The sequence below is a fragment of the Protopterus annectens genome, chromosome 8.part0, assembly GCF_019279795.1.
Source record: "Protopterus annectens isolate FY-2018-M chromosome 8.part0, PAN1.0, whole genome shotgun sequence".
Lineage (NCBI taxonomy): Eukaryota > Metazoa > Chordata > Ceratodontiformes > Protopteridae > Protopterus > Protopterus annectens.
This window is the reverse complement of record NC_056741.1, coordinates 1,946,771,631-1,946,793,894: the sequence shown is the minus strand read 5'-3', so window position 1 is coordinate 1,946,793,894 and position 22,264 is coordinate 1,946,771,631. Positions and strand designations below refer to the sequence as shown.

The 22,264-nt window shown below is 38.8% G+C and overlaps 1 protein-coding gene across 2 annotated transcripts in view; it reads right to left on the bottom strand.

The window, feature by feature from the left end:
* Positions 1–22,264, bottom strand: part of TSNAXIP1 (translin associated factor X interacting protein 1) — a 1,644,878-nt gene that overhangs the window by 413,248 nt on the left and 1,209,366 nt on the right. For both annotated transcript variants that reach the window (XM_044081465.1, XM_044081466.1), the window contains one exon: positions 17,994–18,124. In XM_044081465.1, coding sequence (XP_043937400.1) covers positions 17,994–18,124 — 131 coding nt within the window. The remainder of the gene's footprint in view (positions 1–17,993; positions 18,125–22,264) is intronic.

The following is a 22,264-nucleotide window of genomic DNA, read 5'->3' as shown; positions in this document are numbered from 1 at the left end:
GACCATGAGGAGCTTAGCTGAGTAGTAACAAGCGCAAAAACCACGCCAAAGCGGGTTTTATACAGGGGGACTTGAAAGAGCTAGAAATTGGCCCAAAACGGCCAATAGACTACCAGATTCTTGTGCTGGGGACACTTCTCCAGGGATAGATAGGCTGCTCTAAGCTCCCCACTGCCACTGGTGAACAAAGAAGCCTCCCTTTATCCAAGAAAGGAAATGGGCAACACAGGAACTTTCCAAAAGTCCAGAATACAGCAAAGCCTGTATTTGGACTACTCTAGGTCAGGAAAGACGGGAAATAAGGATAATTTTTTTTTGTTTTTTGCAGCAAACAGCAGGAAAATGCAATAAATATGTTACACAGGCTAGCACACTTGAGTGTGTAGCCTCAACAGGTAAATGCAACAAACAGGACAAACTTTAAAAGTGCAGGTGCAAAAACAACTTTAAACAGTTTAAAACAGTTCAAGAATGCAGAAATACCCATGACAGAAAGAGTTTTCCTTTCTTGTTCGCACCTGGTGAGTGTATCTTTTACCTTAGGCCCAAACAGAGAAGAACCGTCAAAGGGGGCGTTGGTAAAGGTAGACTTGAAAGGCTCCACAAAATTACATAAGTGCATCCAGGAGTGTCTCCTAAGGGAAACTCCTGAACCCGCTGCCCTGCTCGCTCCATCGGCTACATAGGAGATCAGCCTCATGGAGGAGTTGACGATGGAATTTAAGGTGGACAACTGAGCAGTCACCTTCTCAGGGACCCCTTCAGTAGATGCACCTTGAAGAGTATCTCCTAAGTCCTTGAGGAGATCTTTCTGAAGCCTAGTAAAATGTGTGAGATAGTTCAGCGATCTGAGGGTAAAAGCCACTGAAGAGAAGATACACTTCCCGTATCTCTCCATCGTTCAAGACTCCTTGTTCGGCGGATGGACAGATGAAGAAGTCTCCACTAGCTCCTTCTTAGTGGCCGCCGCCACCACCATGGCATCGGCAGGAACACCCTTGGGCAAAAACTCTTTCTCTTTTGGGGCCGAGAGAAATTTGTTGGGTCTTCTGGGGACTGGCTCCATGGCATCAGGAGTTTCCCACACATTCCGACTAACCAGGTCTAAGAGTTCGTCAAAAGGTGGAGACACCCAAGAGGCTGAAAGCTGAGATCCGAAAGCCTTCAGGTACTCTGACTCCTCATCAGAAGGGGTGACAGTGGGCCAGCTGCCTCTCTGCTTTATGATCTCTAGAATTTCTACAAAGGAGACATCATCAGAGGATGACTTGGGGGACCCTTCTGACTCCTCAAGGTCAGTGTCTGAGGTGATAGACTCATCTGGGGAGTCTACATGCTTCCTCTTGCATGTCCTCTTCCGAGGGGGCTCCTCAGAAGGGTATTCTGGGGAGGTCTCGGAAGATTGGAGGCCACCCAACGGGGGCTCCTGAGGCTGCAGGTCTCTGCTGCCAAGGGAGAGAGTGGGTGCTGAGACAGAGGCTGGTGCTTGAGGGGGAAGAGTATCGGTACCCTTGCACAGAGCTGATGACCGAGACAGCATGCTCCTCATCATCTCAAATGCAGATCTCTCCAGCTCCGAAGACAGCCCTGGTTCTGAGGAAACAGTGGTAGTCCTCGGCTCCATAGTGACCGGCTCTGAGATGGATGTAAGGTCTGAGCTCACCCTAGCCGATGCACCGAGAGGGAGACTCGGCACTGAAGAGATTTGGGTCCAAGTATCCCTGTTGGGGTCGACTGGTGAGCTTCAGCTCCTAGACACCACGGACAGCGCCGAAGGTGTCGGAGCGGAACTCTGCTCCGAGACAGCCACAAGGGGAGCTGGAACCAAGGGTTCCGCAACAAGCGGCACTGAAAACTTTGGCTCTAAAGGCCCGACACGGCTCGGAGGAGGAACCACAACAGGGAGAATGGACTCAGATGGCTCCAGAACTGACTGAGTCAGAGCCAACAACAATTTAGGCAAATCAGATGACTTTAAGAGTCTAAGCACTACTCTCTCTACACCTTCTTCTGACAGGCTCTTGGAGGATCTGGATGACAGGGTAGGTGACCTGGATCTCTGTAAAATGGAAGATCTTAAGGTTGGGGAGATCGGGAAAAGATCTCTAGACCGGCTCTGATGCAATTTTTCAGTAGTCAGCTCTGAAAGGCTTGGGGCCGACACTGCAGTGTCAACATCAACCACCTCAACCAGCTCCGAGGACAGTGGAGCCAAGGAGTTAGAAGCTTTATCTAGTTTCAGTGTCTTCCAAGGAGGTTCCAACAAACTAGTCGGTGCTGGAGAATGTCTCTTGGCCGACTTGACCTTCTCTTTTCTAGATGAATGAGACTTTTAAGATGAAGAAGAGCTTGTAAGTCTTCCTCGAAGGAAGGCTTGAGGAGACCTTTCAAAATTAACTTGTTCTTTCACTCCTGGAGAACTCTGGAGCTAAAGGAGTGACAGGAGGAACAAGTTTCCTGCAGGTGAATGGCTCTGAGGCAGTAAACGCAATTACTATGACCATCTGTAATCGACATCTTTTGGGAGCACTTAAGGCATTTTTTAAAACCCGAAGGTTTATGGTCTTTGGACTCTTTAAACATTGCTATAAGAGCTCTATGAACAATAAGAAGGAGGACAAGGTCCTCTAATTTAAACGGGCCTTGCCCTAAGACAGATACACACCAAACACAATGAGGACTAGGTCCTCTAACTTAAGCGGGCCTAGCCCTAACAAACCACACACACAGAGAAGAGAAACAACAGAGGACTTGGTCCTCTAACTTAAACAGGCCTAGTGATTCTGGTGATTTATGGTTTTTATACGGAGGAGAGCCTTCACTGATACTGGATTGGACATTGTGTATTAGTGTGAGTTGGCGAATTTTTGGTTAAACAGGCCTAGCCCTGTTATAAAGATTCAAAGTTAAAGCAGAGGACTAGATCCTCTAACTTAAACGGACCTAGATGGAAAGGCAGAAGCTAAGCCGGAAAACCCAGAATTTTAAGCAGCAGGCAAAGTATGAAAGGCAACAACACTGCAAATAATTATTAATCTATAAAGAGAGAAAAATAAGGTCCTAATGCAAACGCAGACCTACAGAAATATAAACTATATCAGAAAATGGCACACAACACTGCACACAATATTAATGTATGAAAATGTGAAAACAAGGTCCTAACACAAACATGGACCTACAGAATATTAACTTTATCAGAAAACTAGTACACAGGATACCACACAGAGAACAACCAGGGCCCAACAGCCAACAAGTTCTCAAACTAACTAAGTAAATAGCAAGAACACTTCTATACACTACCTATAAGATAACTATCACTAATATTAAGTATAACTAGCTAAGTATAACAAGAAATATTAATAAAATACGAATAATAATGAAAAAGTTTTGAACTTAGCCACGGCCAAGCAAGAAGCACTTCTAAACTCGTAGACGTGGCAAACGAGATCTGGGGATTGTACTAGTGCACTATGGGATACCTACCTAGCCAGAAGCCAACTAAGAGACTTTGAGATTTGTAATAGGCCGAGTCGGAGCCGAGGATCGGCTCCGAACCCATATGTAAGAATGAAGGCGAGATAGGACATCAACACTTACATCAGGATATAAAGTAACATAACACTCCAGAATCCTATAAATTTGTGTAAGTCCTTTAATTTTATAACAACAGACTGGAACCACCCACTTTGTAAGTTCTCCCCAATGTTGAGACCAGGGAGCCACAAACTGACAATGATGAGGTCCCAACTTAAAAGGTAGGTATGTTTCTGGGGAAGTCAAATTGGAATGTGCAGATAGGCATCTTCGATGTCCACTGCCATCTTCCAGTCTTGCTAGGGTTGCTAGGGAATTAAAGGGCTGTATGGAAGTTTCTAAATTTCTATATTTTTATAAACTTGCTCAGAAAAATAAGGTCCAGTATGGATCTGATTGACACCTATTTTTAGGGATGACAGAAAATCCTGGAACAGATGCAAACATACATGCCTTGTCGATGAGATAGAAGCTGTCCTGAAATCAAAGGTGAGTCTATTACCCATTTGTCTGTCATAAAAAAACAAAGAGACAAAACTTGAAGAAGTTTTCAGAATAACTTTGGAAGTAGGAATTGAGATGAATTCTAACCCAGTTCTGTCATCCTTTTGCCTACCATAAAAATCCAACAGCAGCAAAACCTGAAGGAGTTTTTGGAATAACTGTTAAGAGGGAATTAAGCTGAATTCTAGACTAAATCTTTCACCAATTTGTCTGCCATAAAGACTACAAACACTTTTAGTTTTGGTGCAGGACTAAAAAATGTTTGCCCTTCTGGAGAAAAGAATGAGAATTGTTTTCCAATAAGGATGGTAAATGGCCTAGAGGATGCCATTGGTTCTCTTTTTTTCTGAATTCAAATGCTTTTCTACTCATATAAAGCATACTTTGTTCATTTTACTGCTTCTTATATCTCCTAACTCTGTTTTAGGAGGGAAAATTTATGCTGCACACACATACACACACACACACGCGCGCGCACACACACACACACACACACACACACACACACACACACACACACACACACACACACACAGACCACACCCCTATTGGCAGTTTCAGATGATCGCCAGTTAATCTATCTGCTTGTCTTTGGATGTTTAAGGAAACTGAAGACACTGCCAAAATCCACATGGACGCAGGGTAGGTACAGATAATCCAAACCAATGACATCCCCTTCCGGAAGCAAACCAGGAAGAAGCAGTGTAACTGTTGTGCCAATGTGCACCCTACCTGCCTACATAACAGAAACCAAGCTAACTAAATTAAACATGGTACAATTTCAGCAATACGAATTTCTGTATCAGAATGTTGGGGGTGGTCACTTTCAGTGGGAGGGTCTGACTGCTTTAGTTTTTAACTGAAGGAAGTTGTGATTCAAATGCAGCCCCAATAAGAAGTATCACAGTGACTAGTATGACAAAAATATTACTTTTATTTGCTTCCCTAGGCTGCCTTTTTGCACTGTGAAACAACAAAAGGAAACTACAGTTGAGTAAGCAAACTTACCATAACAGTAGCTGTTTAAATTATCATTGCTGCAGTAGCCTAAGCTGTATGGGTTATATTCTGATAAGGATATAACAGCCAGCCAGCTTTCAAAGCTTCAGGGCACTTTCCATACACCCAAACCATCAGTCGGCTAGAGCTGAGCTGAATAAAAAGACAGATTTGGGCACCAAGTCCTTCAGATCTTTCATGCCAACAGAGAGAGAGGGGGGCTAAACCTTGAAAGGGCAATGCTAGGAATAATAAATAAATGTCCACACCTTGGCATAAACAACATGCCAAAAAAATAAGGAAGATGGAGGGAGAGACCAGCTACTGCAGCAATGGTCATTTGAATATCTACTGTTATGGTAAGTTTATTTACACAGCTGTACTATGTTCATCATATTGATCACTGCTGCAGTAGCCAAAGCTATATAGGTAAATTATCCTAGTTTACTATATTTGGGAGGTGGGAGGGTAAGGGTCCAGGAGCCACTGGAGAATGGTCCTAGCAAGGCTTGATCTAGACCTATAGAAAGAATCAAGCTTGTAGTGCTTTAAAAAGTATGTACAGAGGACCAAGTTGCTGCTTCTAGAATACTTTTAGAATCCAACTCTTTCCAAAAGGCTATAGAAGAAGCCAAGGCCCTGATAGTGAGTCTTGTCCCTGTCTGGAATAGTTTTTTTATGGTGGAACTAACAAAAGATAATAGCCTGAGATAACCATTTGGAAATAGTTTGCTTTGACACAGGTTGTTCCTTCTTCTTACCATGACAAGAAATAACTGATTTGAAGATCTGAAACATAGCACCTGAGTTGTCTATAAGCATCCAAGGCATGGAGTATCCTTTCTGCCTTATTTTTGGGTTCAGGAAAGAAAACAGCGAGATGGATAGTTTTGCTTAAGTTAAACTCAGATACCACTTTAGGCATAAAAGCAGCATTAGTTCTCAAAGAAACTCTGCCTGTAGAGTGTGCCTTGACACTGCCTGGAATAGTTTTGTTGTGGTAAGAATAACAAAAACTAATAGCCTGAGAAAAACATTTTGGAAATAGTCTGCATTGACACAGGTGGTCCCTTCTTCCTACCTTTACAAGAAATAGGTTCATAGGTAGGTACTAGGCTATTGGCCCTAGGGCCTATATAAGCCTAGCCAAAGGTACCCTGGCTTTCGCCACCCAAGAAAATTATTTTCCTGTGCCACTGTCGAGCAGAGCCACAGAAGTGATGCCCGGGGTGAATTTCCTATCTCCCATCCAATCATCAAGATTTTTCTTGAACAGTGCTAATAAGGAGCTTTGTTTGATATAGATAGGTAGTTTGTTCCAGAGTATGGGAAGTCTCTGGGACAGGAATCTATCCCTCCAGCATGTTCTGTTTATTGTGGTGATGAGGTTTAGGTCCTTAGAGCGTGTAGCTCATAGGGATTGGGATTTCTTTAAGTGGAGCATGTCTAAAAGCTCTGGGTTTGACATAGCTTTGTGTGTTAGACAGAGATCGCCTCTGAGTAGGCGATATGCAACAGAGTAAAGCTGCAGTTTTTTGAGACGGTCTGCATAGGGCATCTCTTTGAGGCCGGTAATCCTCTTTGTGAGGTATTTCTGTGGCCTTTCCAGTTGTTGTAGATGTCTCGTGAGGTACATACCAAAAGGGGCATTGTACTCTATAATGGGTCTAATGAGTGACGAGTAGAGGGGAACAATGACCTCTTTTTTCCTGGATGAGAAACCTTTTGTGATGAGGTGTGCCACATAGAAGGATTTCCTGACTACTGTGGCGATGTGATTATCAAAGGAGAGACTACTGTCCACCTGTGTCCCACGGTCTCTTATCACACTTTCGGTGTTAAGTAGACTACCACCTATGTGGTAGTTCATGGGTACTGAGTTTTTACCAAAAGGAATGACAATGCACTTTTGGCATTGAGCTTGAGGCCATGGCTTTGACACCAGGCATCTGTCTCAGCAAGGCCCTTTTGTAGGATGTCCACATCTTTTGGAGTTTTGATTATGGCTCCTAGTTTGCAGTCATCTGCGAACTTCGTTAGCCAAAGACCTTCTGTGTTGGCCTGTACTTCAGAGAAGTAGATACCAAACAGGAGAGGACCCAGGACTGAACCCTGTGGTACTCCACTTGTCACTGATCTGAAGCTGGATTTGGAGTCTGCTACTTTCACAGTGTGGGTTCTGTCAGTGAGCCAGTTGGCAACCCATCTTGTGACGCAGGGATTTATACTTAGTTTAGTGAGTTTATCTATAATTCCAGAGTGGGGGATGGTGTCAAAAGCCTTGGTGAGATCTAGATAGGCTGTGTGAACCACCTTACCCTCATCTACGGCTTTGGTGACTGCTTCAAAGAAGTCTACCAGGTTTAGGAGACATGATCTGCCTTTTACAAATCTGAACTGGGTGGGGTCCTGAGTTTGGAGATTACCAATGTCATTGTTTATAAGTTCCATGATGATACGCTCCATAGCCTTGCAGACCAGGCTCGTTAAGCTAATGGGGCGGTAGTTTCCAGGGTCTGTGGTGGCTCCCCCTTTGTGGAGTGGGATAACTGTCGCTGTGCGCCATTCAGTGGGCACATAGCCTGAGGTGAGGCTATGATTGAACATGGTTCTTAGGTGTAGTGCCAGTTCGTTCTGTAGTTCATGTAGAACACAGCCTGGGATATCGTCAGGTCCCATGGATGCTGTGTTCTTGGCTTTGGATAGTGTGCTTTTTACCTGTGCAGCCGTGATTACAGGAACTTTGCATTCTTCTGGTATAGAGATGGGCCCTTTAGGGGATGACAGAGGGGTAAAGTTAGCACTGAACCTATCTGCCAGGATGTTGGCAATATCCATTGGTTCTGTATATTTAGTGCCATTGTGCTGTAACTCAGAGCAGATCTGAGTGTTGCCATTGAGATTCTTGACATAGCTATAGAATGCTTTGTGGTTGTCTTTAGAGTCAGTGGCAATTTTGTTTTCATAACTAGCTTTGGAGGATTTTATGAGGGATCTCAGCTTCTTACTGAAGCTGACCAGGGAGTTTCTCCAATCATGGGATTTTACTCTTTTTTGCAACAGTTTCTTTCTTCTGTTATAGAGTTTGTTTATGGCAGGGGACCACCACATTGGATTCCTTTTTTTGGAGGATAGCATCTTGGTTCTGTTAGGGATTGCACGATCCATGCACTCATGTAAGTGCTTATAAAGTGCATTTGTGTAGGATTCAGCAGTCATACCACTATTGTCCGTCAGCATGGGTGTCATGAAGTTTGCCACTTCTGTCTTTACTGTCTTTACTGTGGTTTCCCTAATGGGGGGTGGGGGAGGGATGTGGATGTCTAGGGTGATTAGCTTATGGTCGGATCTGACCAACGAGGAATTGACCTCTGGTGTGGAGCACCGGTTGCCCATGTTGGTAATAACCAGGTCTAGGATATTGCTGCCCCTGGTGGGGGTGTGGATAAGTTGATCCATGCCATTGGAATTTATGAATTCCAGAAAACGTTGAGCACAAGAGTTGGTACATGAGTAGTTTTCCCAGTTAATGGTATTGTAGTTGAAATCACCCATTATTAGGGTGTTAGGTTGTACCTTAATATCTTCCAGTGTATTAAGAAATGAGGAGTGGAAATCCTGGGGCATGGTGGGGGATCTGTAGCAAGCTACAATTTGGATTGCGGTCTTGCCCAGAGTTAGTTGCACTTGGATAATCTCGGATGCATTATGCTGAGCAACTAGCCATGTTAGCTTAGGATGTAGCTTTACAGAACAACTAATCAGAAGATCCGAAAGATTTTGTTCTGTTAAGATAGTACCCAAGTTGCCTGTGGACATCCAAGGTATGGAGTATCCTTTCTCTGTCATTTTTAGGTTTAGGAAAGAAAACAGGGAGATGGATAGTTTGGATAACACTTTAGGCATAAAAAAGGACTAGTTCTCGTGAAACCCCTGTCTCTGTAAAAAATGAAGTAAGGCTGACACATTATAAGAGCTTGCAACTCAAATACTCTTTTTACAGAGGTCAGAGCAATCAGTAAAACAATTTTCCATGTTAAGAACCTCAAGTCAGCCTGATGAGCTGGTTCAAATATAGCAACTGTTAGCTTTTCTAGCAAAAATGAAGATCCCAAGGAAGAGTCACCAGTTTTCACTGAGGTCTCTTATGCAAAACCCATTTCAAAAACATTTTCACATGAGAAAGCACTGAAAAAGGTGAATATATGGGCAGACATGCTGAAAGGACTGACAAATGAAACTTGATATAGGAGTAAGACAGGCTATAGGATAGTAACTTACACAAATATTGTAAAAACAGAGAAACACTAGCCCTTAATGTATACTAGTTATGTTGTTGGCACCGACTACAAAACATCCTCTGCTAATATATGATTTGATTTTCTAGTAGCAGGTTTTCTTGCCTCCATTAGTGCAGGAACATTCTTGTCCATGGAAAAGAAAAGGCATCTGCCTTCCAGGTCTTCTTAGCAGTTGATTGATGAGAGAGGAGGCAAAAAGGTCTACTTGAAGAATTCTCCAAACATGAATGAAGTCTTGGAAGAGCCCCTGATCTAGTTTCTATTCTTCAGGTTCTGTCTTTGTCTTGCAAAATTTGTGTACTACACAGTTTTGCTCTGACAGAATATAAGATGCCTGCAGAGTGAGATTGTTCTGTAAAGCTACATCCTAAGCTAACATGGCTAGTCTGTATAAGGGATAAGACCTAGTCCCCCCTTGCTTGTTGATGTACCACATCACTGTGGTATTGTCTGTAATAACTTGAAGAGGGTTCTAGGGACTAGAGGTGATTCAGAGAATTGAGTGCCTTGATAAGAGCTAGCATATCTTTTATATTTATGTGCTTATACCTGTCTTTGTTGTCCCGGATACCTGGCACACTTATCCCTTTTGACACTGCTCCCCAAGCAAAGTCCGAAGCGTCTGTGGTGCTTTGCAGCAGAAGAGGAAAAGGGGAGACCTGGATTCATAGATATTTGATGTCTTCAGAATTGGAATCTGAAAAGATAATGGATGTTGGTGCTGGGACCAAAGAGACTTCTGATACCATTGCATCTCTTATGTGGAGTCTTTCTAGCGATATCATGATAGTCATAGATGCCATAAGACCCATTATTCTGAGGTACTCCCTTGCGGAGACTAAATTCAGAGTGGAAAACCCTGATGAAGATCTATTTTTTTTCCCGTGGAAGAAAAGCTCTTTGTACTGAAGTGCCTAGCAGACACTCCAGGAATACAGTCTTGTGTAATAGAGTCAAAAAAGACTTTTGAATGACCTCTTGGAATCCCAACTTGTATAACAGATCTCTAACCCAAGAGAGAGAGAAATTCCAGACACTTTGTGGATACCATATAGCCTGCAATGAGCTATAACTGGGGCTAGACACTTTGTGAATACTCTTGATAAAGTGGTTAGTCCAAATGCTAAGGCAGATAACTGACACTGGGGCTCAGACACACAAAACCTTAAGAAATGCCTAAAGTCTATATGAACAGGGATGTGATGATAAGTTTCTTTTAAATCTAGTGTTACCAAAAAACTTAAATAGGAAAAATGGATAGCAGGTTTTGAGGTAACAACATTTTGAACTTGGGCACTATTACAAATCAATTTAGGAAAGAAATATCTAGAACTGGTCTGCAGGCATTTTATTTCTTTGGCACCAAAACATCCTTGATTAAAAACCTTTCCCCCAGCTGGGGAGCAGGAACTGTCTGTATTACTCCCTCAGACAACATATGTTGTAAGACAGGGGAAAATAGAGAAGATTGGTCTGGTAAATGAAGAATGACGCCTTTAAAGGGAGGAATTTCCTCCCACTGCCATCTGTAACTTTGTTGAATCGTCTTCAGAACACATTTAACTAATTTATCTGTTGCCAAAAAGAGAGCTTGAGAGTCAGACTTTCTGGAAGAGTTAAGGGACTGTCAGGGTAGGAGGGGAGACATGGTCCCTTAAATAGTCATTCTGACTTGTTTGACTTTCGCTTTGGGGGATTCCTGCTTTCTTTTTGAAACTTCATTGCCATTTCTTTTAAATGTCTGCTTACCAGCATTTTGTTGAGACTGTTTATTTTGTTTCTTGATGAAATTGGACAAGGATGTGCAGAATCCTTTGGAAAATTTAGAAAAGGATATCTGAAAAATCTGAGAGATTGCCTGAATAAGCTTACCCCTCTCATCACATTTTTGATAGCCTCTGTAGAGAAGGCCCCAAAACTAACTCTCTTTCTCAAAAGAAGAATGTAAAATTTTAGTTTTTTTTACATTTTATGGGAAGGTCTGGGAATGCAGCCAGGCAAACTTCCTCAACACAGAATCAGAGGTCACACCCCTGGAAGAAGTATCAGTTACAGAATCATAAACACACTTTAAGCAATGAGTAGTGACCTAGGAAGTGGAAAAAACTAAACCACTCAAAGCAGATTTTTCTTCAAAAAAAGCAGCTGTAGATAAAACAGTCCTCACAATTTCACAGTAAGTATAAACTTTAATATATGTGCCTGACAATTCAAAAATTTTGAAAATCAAAGTTGCAGAAGCATACGCTCTTCCCCATAATAATCGATTATTTTACCATTGTCTGAAAGGGAAGGATTTGAATTAACTAAACATTTAGCAGCAGCTGGATTTACCACAGCTATAGCTGCTACGTCAAGTGTGGGATGATTGCATAGAAACTTAAAAGACTGAAGAACTCTATGCAATCTGTCTGTTTTCTTAGGAGCAGAAGGCTGACTATCATGGAAGTTACACATTGTGACAAACACATCTTCCAAGGCTGACAACACTGAAAGGGGTGGGTGAAGGTTCTGAACATTACATTTGTAACAGCTCATAGCATTTTCTGAGGGACTGAGAAACCTCAGTGTTCTCCCATTGAAAACACTGGCTCATTCTGGAAAGAGTCTCAGAGAAACAGAATCCTTCGAAGGGGAAATCAGATATCCTGATCTCCCATGAGTCTGAATCAGAAATCTGAGGAGAAAACCCTGCATCTGCCCCTTCATCTTCCTGTCCAGATTCAGAATATTGAATCTCTTCAGGAAAAGGGGAATCCCTTTTTCTTTTAATAGAAACCACCTTATAGGAATGATCAATAGCCTGAACTCGACCCTGAGCCATACCTAATAAACCACTTGTGCCCAGGGAGACTTGTGCAGGGGTAGACAAATATTAGTTTTCTGACTCTTTTTGACAGGAAAATTGGGGCAACAGGTTTATTAAAAGCACCATGGAAAAAATCGAGCTGCAAATAATCCCAAAAAAATCACACAAAGAATGTTGAGAACAAGACTTTATAAAACGCAAAGCTTTCGGGAATAACCCTTTCTCAATACTGAATACAAACATACACTAAGCAACTGCTTTTATACAAGCCAAAGAGTCATGTGACTGCAGCCAAAGTCACATGACATATTTAAAATACATTTCAGAAAAATATATTTGATAGAAACTTTAAAAAACTATTAAAAAGTGTATATACATATATATACACATACAAGTATGCATGTAATACACTATTCTTTCTCAAGTATATGAATACAAAAATACATAGAAATACATATAAACATAAAATACTCATTTCATATTGCGTTGTAATCCAACAAGGATAGGTTTAATGCTGACAGTACTATTAATGCCAGGGGGACTATCAGCTCCTAGGCATACTATCCACTGATATTCTTTAGTCTCAAGTGAATTATTAATATCACCACATCTATTCGAAGGAACAACCAAATCTATAACCCTAAATCTAAATTTGTGTAGATCACCACAAGTCTCAATGTGTTTAAATAAAGCATTCTGAGCACACTGCCTCCTGATTTCTGACTTGTGCTCAATGATCCTGTCCTTAAGTCTACGTGTAGTCTTACCAACGTAGTATGCAGGGCATGCAATACATGATGCCATGTATACCACGTTGGTAGAAGTACACGTGGCTTTTATATGAAAATTATATGTATAATGTGTTTTCATATGCACATATTTAGTAGATTCCAAAACATTGACCAAGTCAGAACAACAGGAGCAGTGATGACATGGGTAAGTACCAAAATAGGATGCAGAACATATAGGTCTATCAAAAACCAATTTGGAAGGAGAATAAAAATCCTTGTAACATAGCATGCTTTTGAGGCTTCTCATATTTCTAAAACTAAAAAATGGTTTATCACCTAGTAATTTCATAAGTTCAGGCGATGCCATTAAAATAGGCCAATACTTATAGATTGTACGCTTAACAAGAGTAACCTTACTAGCAAAACTAGTTACATATCTAAATCTTTGTACACCAGGATTAATGGTTAAGCTTGCTGTAATATCATGATTTACAGGATATGGATTCCTAAAATATGGAACATATAGTGAGTCTCTATTAATAGAAACATAATTTTTTAATTCATTCAAAACAGTCATTTCATAGCCACAATCAAGAAAATCTTTAAATGTATCATTTAACTGTTCACAAAAAATATTGTCATCCGTATTGAGTCTGCTCACTCTAATGAATTGAGACTTAACCACACCTCAAAAAACATGAGGGGCATGCATGCTTTCCGCATGTACATATCTACCTACATATGTCTCTTTCTTGAAAACAGATGTATGTAAAATTCCATTATCAGAAAAGATACTAACATCAAGAAAAGAAGCCTCTTTACTAGTAATAGTTGATTTAAATTTTAAAAAGGCTGTAGTATTATTCAGATATATAAGATATTGTTCTAAACTGTCCCTAGAGCCATTCCAAATTAAAAAACAGTCATCAACGAAACGTTGATAAAACACAATGCGTGCATCTATGAAGTTATTACCATCATGCATATTATCCAATTCCCACTGATATAGTACAAGATTTGCATATGTATTGGCCATGGGGGTGCCCATGGCAACCCCGTTGACCTGCAAATATGGTTGTTGATTAAAAATAAATACATTATGACTAAGTACTAAATCCAATAGTTGACATATATTTTGAATGGAGTCACATGTTAGAGATTTATCTACAGTCAAAAACTTTCTTATAGACTCTACACCATATAAGTTAGGGATAACCGTGAACAATGAAACAATATCTAAAGTAACAAATAAGAAATCATCTAAATTCCGTGGTTCACTATAGTACCATTTTGATAATTTAAAAAGAAAGTCACCAGTATCCTTAATAACAAAATTACATTTTTCCAAAAAAGGAAATAATTGCTTCTGGAGGTACACCGAAACAGGTTCGGTGACCCATCCATTACCAGAGACGATAGGCCTCATAGGAGGATCTAACAAGCATTTATGTATTTTTGGAAGTCCATACAACTGAGGTGTAATAGGACATGGTACAGAGAAAAAATGAAACAATTCTAGACTAATATTATTATTAAACTGCATATCATATATGAATAAATTAACATCAGTAATATGTTTCTTAACATCTAGCAGACTAATTTTTTAAAAAAACAGTTGGTCTACCAATAGCTTCTCCATTGATAAGTTATAGCAAGTCCTATCCATAATCACAATACTACCACCTTTATCAGCCTGTTTAATGATGATATCATCATTTTTTCTTAAATTCTGCAGTGCAAGATGTTGTTCATAAGTTACATTATAAGTAAACATCCTATCATGAATATTGAATTGTTGCCTAAAATCAGCTTCACATACATTAGAAAAGGCAGTAGTAATCGGTATATTTACAGGTATAAAAGTACTACGTTTTCTAAGAATACTGCTGGAATCAGTGTTAACATTAAACAAGAGTTTCAAATTTAAGTTTCTCACGAACATTTTTAAATCAGTGATGATGCCAACCAAGTCTAAATTAACCATAGGTATAAAGCTTAACCCCTTTGAAAGAAGGGACACATGAGAGTCACTCAAAACAAAAGAGGAGAGGTTTAAAACACCTCTTACTGTTTGCGGGCATTCTTGCCTTGCCTCAGTGGACTGTCGTGCTTGTGCTTCGTTGACAGGGTTTCTTGTTTCGAAAAAGAGGGTTCCCTTTTTTTTAGAGAATCCTGCACACGTTCCGGTTTCTCTAATTGAAACCGTTTCTCTATGAAGTTTAAAGTAGACTGGTGAGTTTTTTTGATTGCTTGCTGCGCATCTATCACCGAACTCAAGGCAGTAGCTGATGTATCCATAACAGGCGCCATTACAGCGTCAGTGTTGACGTTAGTAGAGGAGGCGGTGGCTGCAGCTTCAATGGAGTTTAAAGTGGCAGTGTCCTTTACCATAGAATTGGCACCAATAGTCAAATTTGAATTAGAACACTGAAAAACATCCAGCGCTCTAATAGAAGTGGTGGAGAAAGCTTTTCTATTATTATTATTGCCAAGTATTTCTGATGTTAGTTCTCTTGGGTCATTCCTTGGCCAAGAGAAGATGTGACCCAACCGGAAGTCATTGATATCTCGAGAAAGTTTTCTTTTTTTAACTAACTCGAGTTTGTCATCTAGTTCACGGCCTTTACTAAATAAAGAGTTATATTTTAAAGACATTTCTGAAAAACAAGTGAGAGATTTCAACTCTTCATCTAGTTTAGTAATTTCAGTCTTCAGTTCTTGTTCAACAGACATAAAATATTCATTCATTAGTAACATGTAATCTAAACTAAGCTTCAGGTTCATTTGCTGCCATCTTTTGAGTAACTCGGGATACACATTCCCATAAGATGGCATTTTCAGTATCCTTAGTCCCCGAGGGACTATCCCCATTTTAAGATATGCAGAGAAACTGAACCTCTGCCACTGGAAACGTTTGTATGAACCTACTTTATGTTCAAATAATGCAGTCTTATAATTGAAAGTATCAATGTCACCTTTAGAGAAATTGTCCAAGTTGACCTGCGTTCCATTCTCAGGAGCCATAACAGGAACAAAATCCAGCAAAGGATTCACCTCTTGCATAAACAGAGACTGTAGTGATTCCATACTTTCAATGTTAAGTAACAAGGCTGCAAAAAGGCTACCAGATGTAGTTACTCAACAGACCAGCAGAATAGCAAATATGGAAAAAATCGAGCTGCAAATAATCCAAAAAAAATCACACAAAGAATGTTGAGAACAAGACTTTATAAAACGCAAAGCTTTCGGGAATAACCCTTTCTCAATACTGAATACAAACATACACTAAGCAACTGCTTTTATACAAGCCAAAGAGTCATGTGACTGCAGCCAAAGTCACATGACATATTTAAAATACATTTCAGAAAAATATATTTGATAGAAACTTTAAAAAACTATTAAAAAGTGTATATACATATATATATATACACATACAAGTATGCATGTAATACACTATTTTGGAATACACTTTTATGTTTATATGTATTTCTATGTATTTTTGTATTCATATACTTGAGAAAGAATAGTGTATTACATGCATACTTGTATGTGTATATATATATATGTATATACACTTTTTAATAGTTTTTTAAAGTTTCTATCAAATATATTTTTCTGAAATGTATTTTAAATATGTCATGTGACTTTGGCTGCAGTCACATGACTCTTTGGCTTGTATAAAAGCAGTTGCTTAGTGTATGTTTGTATTCAGTATTGAGAAAGGGTTATTCCCGAAAGCTTTGCGTTTTATAAAGTCTTGTTCTCAACATTCTTTGTGTGATATTTATTAAAAGCACCAACCTCTTCCCCTGGGAAAGGTACATTTTGACTTAACAGGGGTAGTTTCCCTGTCCCTTATCCCAAGATCAACGTGAGCAGCTTTACTTTGTCCACTGTGGGGACCCCAATAACCACAGAGGATATGACTAATCCTCAGTCCACAATGGCTGTAGATGCTACACGTGAGGAATCTGGGGAAAAAGATGACTGATCAGAGGAACCTGCGTTGGCCACAGCAAAGTCACCCACCTGTGGCTGAGACAAACTACTAGACTGGTGTGCTGGCAAAAGCTGTATGCTTCATGTTTTATTTTTGTGACTGGAAGAAGGACTAACCCATATGATTGGTGGTTCGTAAAATGCTAAAGCCAAAAATGGTCTCTCTTTCCTGGGGAAACTAAACAGCACTAGCAAAACTTCAAAGTACCAAAAAGATCTTTAACACATTTTACCAGCCCCAAAAAGTAAAATAACACAGTTTCTCTACAAAAGCATAATTAAAAATATTTTTCTAACCAGGAAAGTACATATGAACAACAAACTTTTAATGTGGAGTGTTTTTTTTCCCCCAATGGGAACTTTTTAACAACTTTTAAACCAACTGAAAAAGGTGCATTCCTGTTTAAAAGTTCAGTTAAGTCTTGTGATCCTCAAAGGAGCTCTCTCTTTGGTGGCAGGAAAGCTCTGAAGGGTTTGGTACCCAAACTTGACTTTCAAATAGCTCAGGTTGAGCTGTCTAATGGTTTGGGCATGTGGAAGGTGCCCTAAAACTTTGGAAGCTGGTCATGTGTTATGTCCTTGGCAGGATATAACCCATATGGTTTAGGGTACTGGAGCAGTGATCAATATGATGAACATCTACAGTTAAATTAAATTCTGCCTGTGTACTGGATAGTTGAAATGTACCCCTAACAGCCAATCACAGTGCTAAAATGACTGTAGTTTTTAATAAAGAAATAGGAATGTGGCATCACAAAAGATAAATCTAATTTCCACAAAAAGAGTTCATGAGTTATAACATGCCTGTGTAGTATTTAAATGGATTTGTTTGGCAAAATAAAACTGGATATTTCAGTTTTGCCTTATAAACAGAAGCAATCTTCTGCATTTTATAGTCAGATGACAATAATCTTTTGTAAGTTACTAAGACATGGTTTCTTAAATACAAACAGTTGGTGTGCACTCCCCTAAAATGCATGGGTGTTCTGTTTATATGGTATAGAAGCTTTTAAAAAGAACCAAAATGCTGTTACTTAGGCTACAATTAGCAGTCTACATTCAGACACATTACTGCCCTTCACAAAGACATAGATATGAAAATTAAATCAAGCATACCAATCCATTAATGTATTCTTCCTCCTTAACACCCTTGTCTGCTATTTCCCTGAGGAGAACATCAACTAATTCATTACTAGAAAGACCTCCAGCCAAAGAAGCCCAACGTTCAGCACCTCCTGTTATGACATCTGTAAGAAAAAAAATCTGATGAGATGTTATAGTAATGGACCATATCAAAATACTAATCAATAACTGCATCTTCAATACATGTTGTGATGCTTTTGCACTGTCTCTATAATCAAGGAGCCTCAATCCTCACCACTGGCAACAGCTAGGGGTCATACACACTGGGAGGAAGACAAGTACACACACAGTAAAGTGCATTTTTCCTTCAGAGCACACAGAGATCACAGTCTGGGGCTGGTTTCTACCTCTTTCTCCAGATCCCCAATAAGATTCCCCCACTGACACAGCTATAGGGTTAAGATGTCAGCTGAGGGGCCAAGCCAAGTCCTCCAGCACCCTCTCTGTCCAACCAGTGCTTTGTGTCCCTGCCCAAGTAGCTGGCACACACACTTTGAGATCTGATTTATATACAAACACACACACACACACCTGGGGAAGGTTGGTACAGTTTTACAACATATGCCCCCTTCTGCCCAGACTATAAGGTAGTTTCCACTGCCACCAACCCCTACTTATCAGTTACTATAAGGCCCTTACAAAGGGTGTCCAATCCTACAGAGTAATGTTACTATTATCCAAATGGTAATCTGACCAAGACTTGCAAGGCTATTTAGGAGTGGCCTGTACAGTGTCACCAAATACATATGCAAGTACTCTAAGAGCTTAAATATGTCTCACAAATATCAGCTACAAAGATTGGTTTACATATATTTAATAATAAATAATAAAAGAACAAAACAATACATGGTAAACAAATACAGTTACTTCAGAGTTCAAAATCACAGGAAATATTTTAAAACAGCATTGCAGGACAGCCTCAAATAAATATAGAAAACATCTAAACTAATCTTTACTATATTTCTATCTATAGCTAAAAGTGATACTATGCCCTGGATGGCATCACTTTTTGTCACCTGACTTCAGTTCCCAGGCTAAAAGAGAAACTAACAGAATTTAACATATCTGTGTTAAAAATACATATCTCTCAGATGTTTGCAGATCTTGGAAGCTGTAAAACAATAAAACACTTTTTTACATTTTTAAACATAGTAATTACTTCTCTTTCAAGACAATACAAAAATTTCTAGCTCTAGACATTGTGTCGGCTACACTGGAACTGAGAGAGAACTTTTATAGCACAATCGTAAGGCAATCTAATTAAAAGTAATGAAGAACGACAGCTCACCAACTAAGAATTATGCACAAAAAGAAAGAGACCAAGTCTCATGATCCACTCCAAGGGTATTTATTAGCACTTTCACTTGTGTTACAGTCAGCTAAAAGGCGGCGTAGCACTTGAGTTTTTTGTTGCACTAACAATGAAATAAGCAGCGAAAAAACAACTTGTGAAAACAAAAAAAGAGCCATGCATGCACTACTCACTATGAATAAGTTACTTGAAGTGCTTTTCATTTAGCTGACAGCTAAACTTCATCAGATACATTTCCCTTGTGTCTCTGGTGTTTAAATAAAGGTCATATGACCTACCATAATCAACACCTACTAATTAACAAGCTGTTCAATTGCATTTGATAAACGTTGAAAATAAAATTGTATACATAATTCATACTAAAACCTAAAAACTCAAAACACTCTATGAATTATGTATACAATTTTATTTTAACGTAACTAATTAACGTAAGTAACTTATTCGTAGTGTGTAGTGCACGAACAGCTCTATTTTGTTTTCATAATTTTTTGTTTCACTGTTTACATTCCTGGTACTGACTTAAGGAGTTTTTATCTGAAGAAGTCTCTTTATGTGATGAAAGCGCTAATAAATACCCTTGAAGTGGATCGTGAGACCTGATCTCTTTCTTTTGTCAATCTAATTACAACTTATTTTCAAGTTAGCAAGGCATGCTGTGGTTACATTGTAGCTCAGTACATAATATACAGTTCTGTATAAATCATATCAATATTCACAAATGACATAGAATTATTTACAAAATTTCAGATAGATGGGCTGGCAATATTTCCCTATATCACACGTTTATCCTCATCTTGGATCCTCAAATGAATTATAATAAAAAAATATACTACAAACTAAAAATATATCTGTAGCTGAGTAAATCATCCAAAATATCAAGGTTTTAAACCTACATAATAAATTAAACTAAACATAAAACACCCCACAAAAATGATTCAGACATTCAACACAATAAAACACCGAATCCAACCACAGCATAAAATTCAAACCTATATATAAAAATATCAGGTAATCTCTTCCATTTGCTAAAAAGGGAAAAGTAACCCACTCAAACATATAGGAACACAAAGTATACAGTATTAATCAAATCACATAGCACCTGCAACCTAAATCAAACTCAAAACACATACATTTGTAAATAAAACAAAAAGTAAAATTAAGAAAAATAATGCTTAAAATCACCCATTCTGAATGTGTTTGTCTGTCTATGTGTGTGCACGTGTGTGTATGTGCGTGCGTGCATACGTATACCCATGTGCATATTTTATATATGTTTCTCTCTCTCTCTCTGTATATATATATATATATATATATATATATATATATATATATATATATGTATTTTTTTTTTTATTATTATATGTACATATACAGATATATTTTCTTTTGGGTATATTCATTGAAGGAAGCATTTGTCGACAAGCTAATAACCAAAAAAAATGCTCAAAAGTACATTTCCATGAGGAAACAAATTGTTGAAGGTGATTTCACCTAATAGTGACAAATGCCTTATTTCAATAGCAAACATCATACTCATACTGATACAGCTGATATTTACTACTGAACATAGTGGTGAAAGACATGGATCTATCTTCAATGAAGCATTAATTTATTGCTCCCAATGTAATTGGTTCAAAACATAATTATATTTCCATTCACCTAACAAAGTTAAAGCTGCAGCCAAACCTTTTTCTTTCATCCCTTCGTTATGCAAAAACTCCATTCATCTCATTAATGCCATGCCATATGTAATACCAACATCCTCCCAAATACACCTAATATCAGATTACATGTGAAGGGTGAAGGCGTGAAGCCCAACATTCCCCTACAGCAACAATGTCCACCAACTACCACACACAACACCATACATATCAGTCTAATCACTTCTACCTTCAATGGACCACATTTCAACACTTGAACAATAGTACTATGGATCAGCCATCACATTTAGTGTAGGAGTCAATGGAACACCGATTTTACTATTTCTAACCCTGTTATCTCTCTGTTTCTCTCTCTCTTTGTAGATATATAGAAAGAAGGAGATATGCATGCATGTATATTTGGCTGAAACCTGGATAAGTTATGTATGTGGAAGGTAAACAACATCACCATTACAAAACAAAAACAAAAAATTTAATCCATTTTTGTAGAATAAAAATGTTGCAATAAACTAACAACCCTGGAGTAACGTCTAATTAAAATACATTTTAGCTTATTACAAGAAGGCACATTAATGGATAATAGATTATAAATAATAGTAAATCATGAATCCACCAACTATTATGATAAAATACAGCCATGCAGGTGATAGCATATATATTAGGTCACAAGTACAGTGCAGACACTCAACTTTTTGAGCAACAAATTCTATGCAGACTATCTCATAAGTCAGAAAATCTCATAGTTACGTGAAGAAATTTTAGTAAATACCGCCATTATGATAGCACTTATTTTATGGAAGTATGCCATCATTTCACAGAAGTCCCCTTCCTATTAGCCTAGTATCTGGCCACCTAGAATTAACCCAATATGATATTAAACAAAATAATTAAGAGTCTTCTGTTGAGTGATAAGAAATTTATGTAACCAGCTGAAAGTTATACCTTTACAATCATCTCTATTTAAAAAAAAAACATATTTTAAGATAATTCAGCAGCAAGAATCAAATGGGTTGAACAGATTTGTATAATCAAAATATATGAAACACATCTGCAATAGAATAATCCTCTTCTTTTACAGTTGGGGGAGTCAGGTTTACCCATTTCTTCCAATTTAAAGGAAATCAGTTAAGCCTTAACATAATTTCTCAGTCAAGGAAAACATTTATTTTTTAAGCATTGATATCCTGTAACTGTATGAACAAGTAACACAATCATAAATTGAGTTAATAACTGAATTATTAATATTTTTTGAAATACTTCTTTTTGGGATT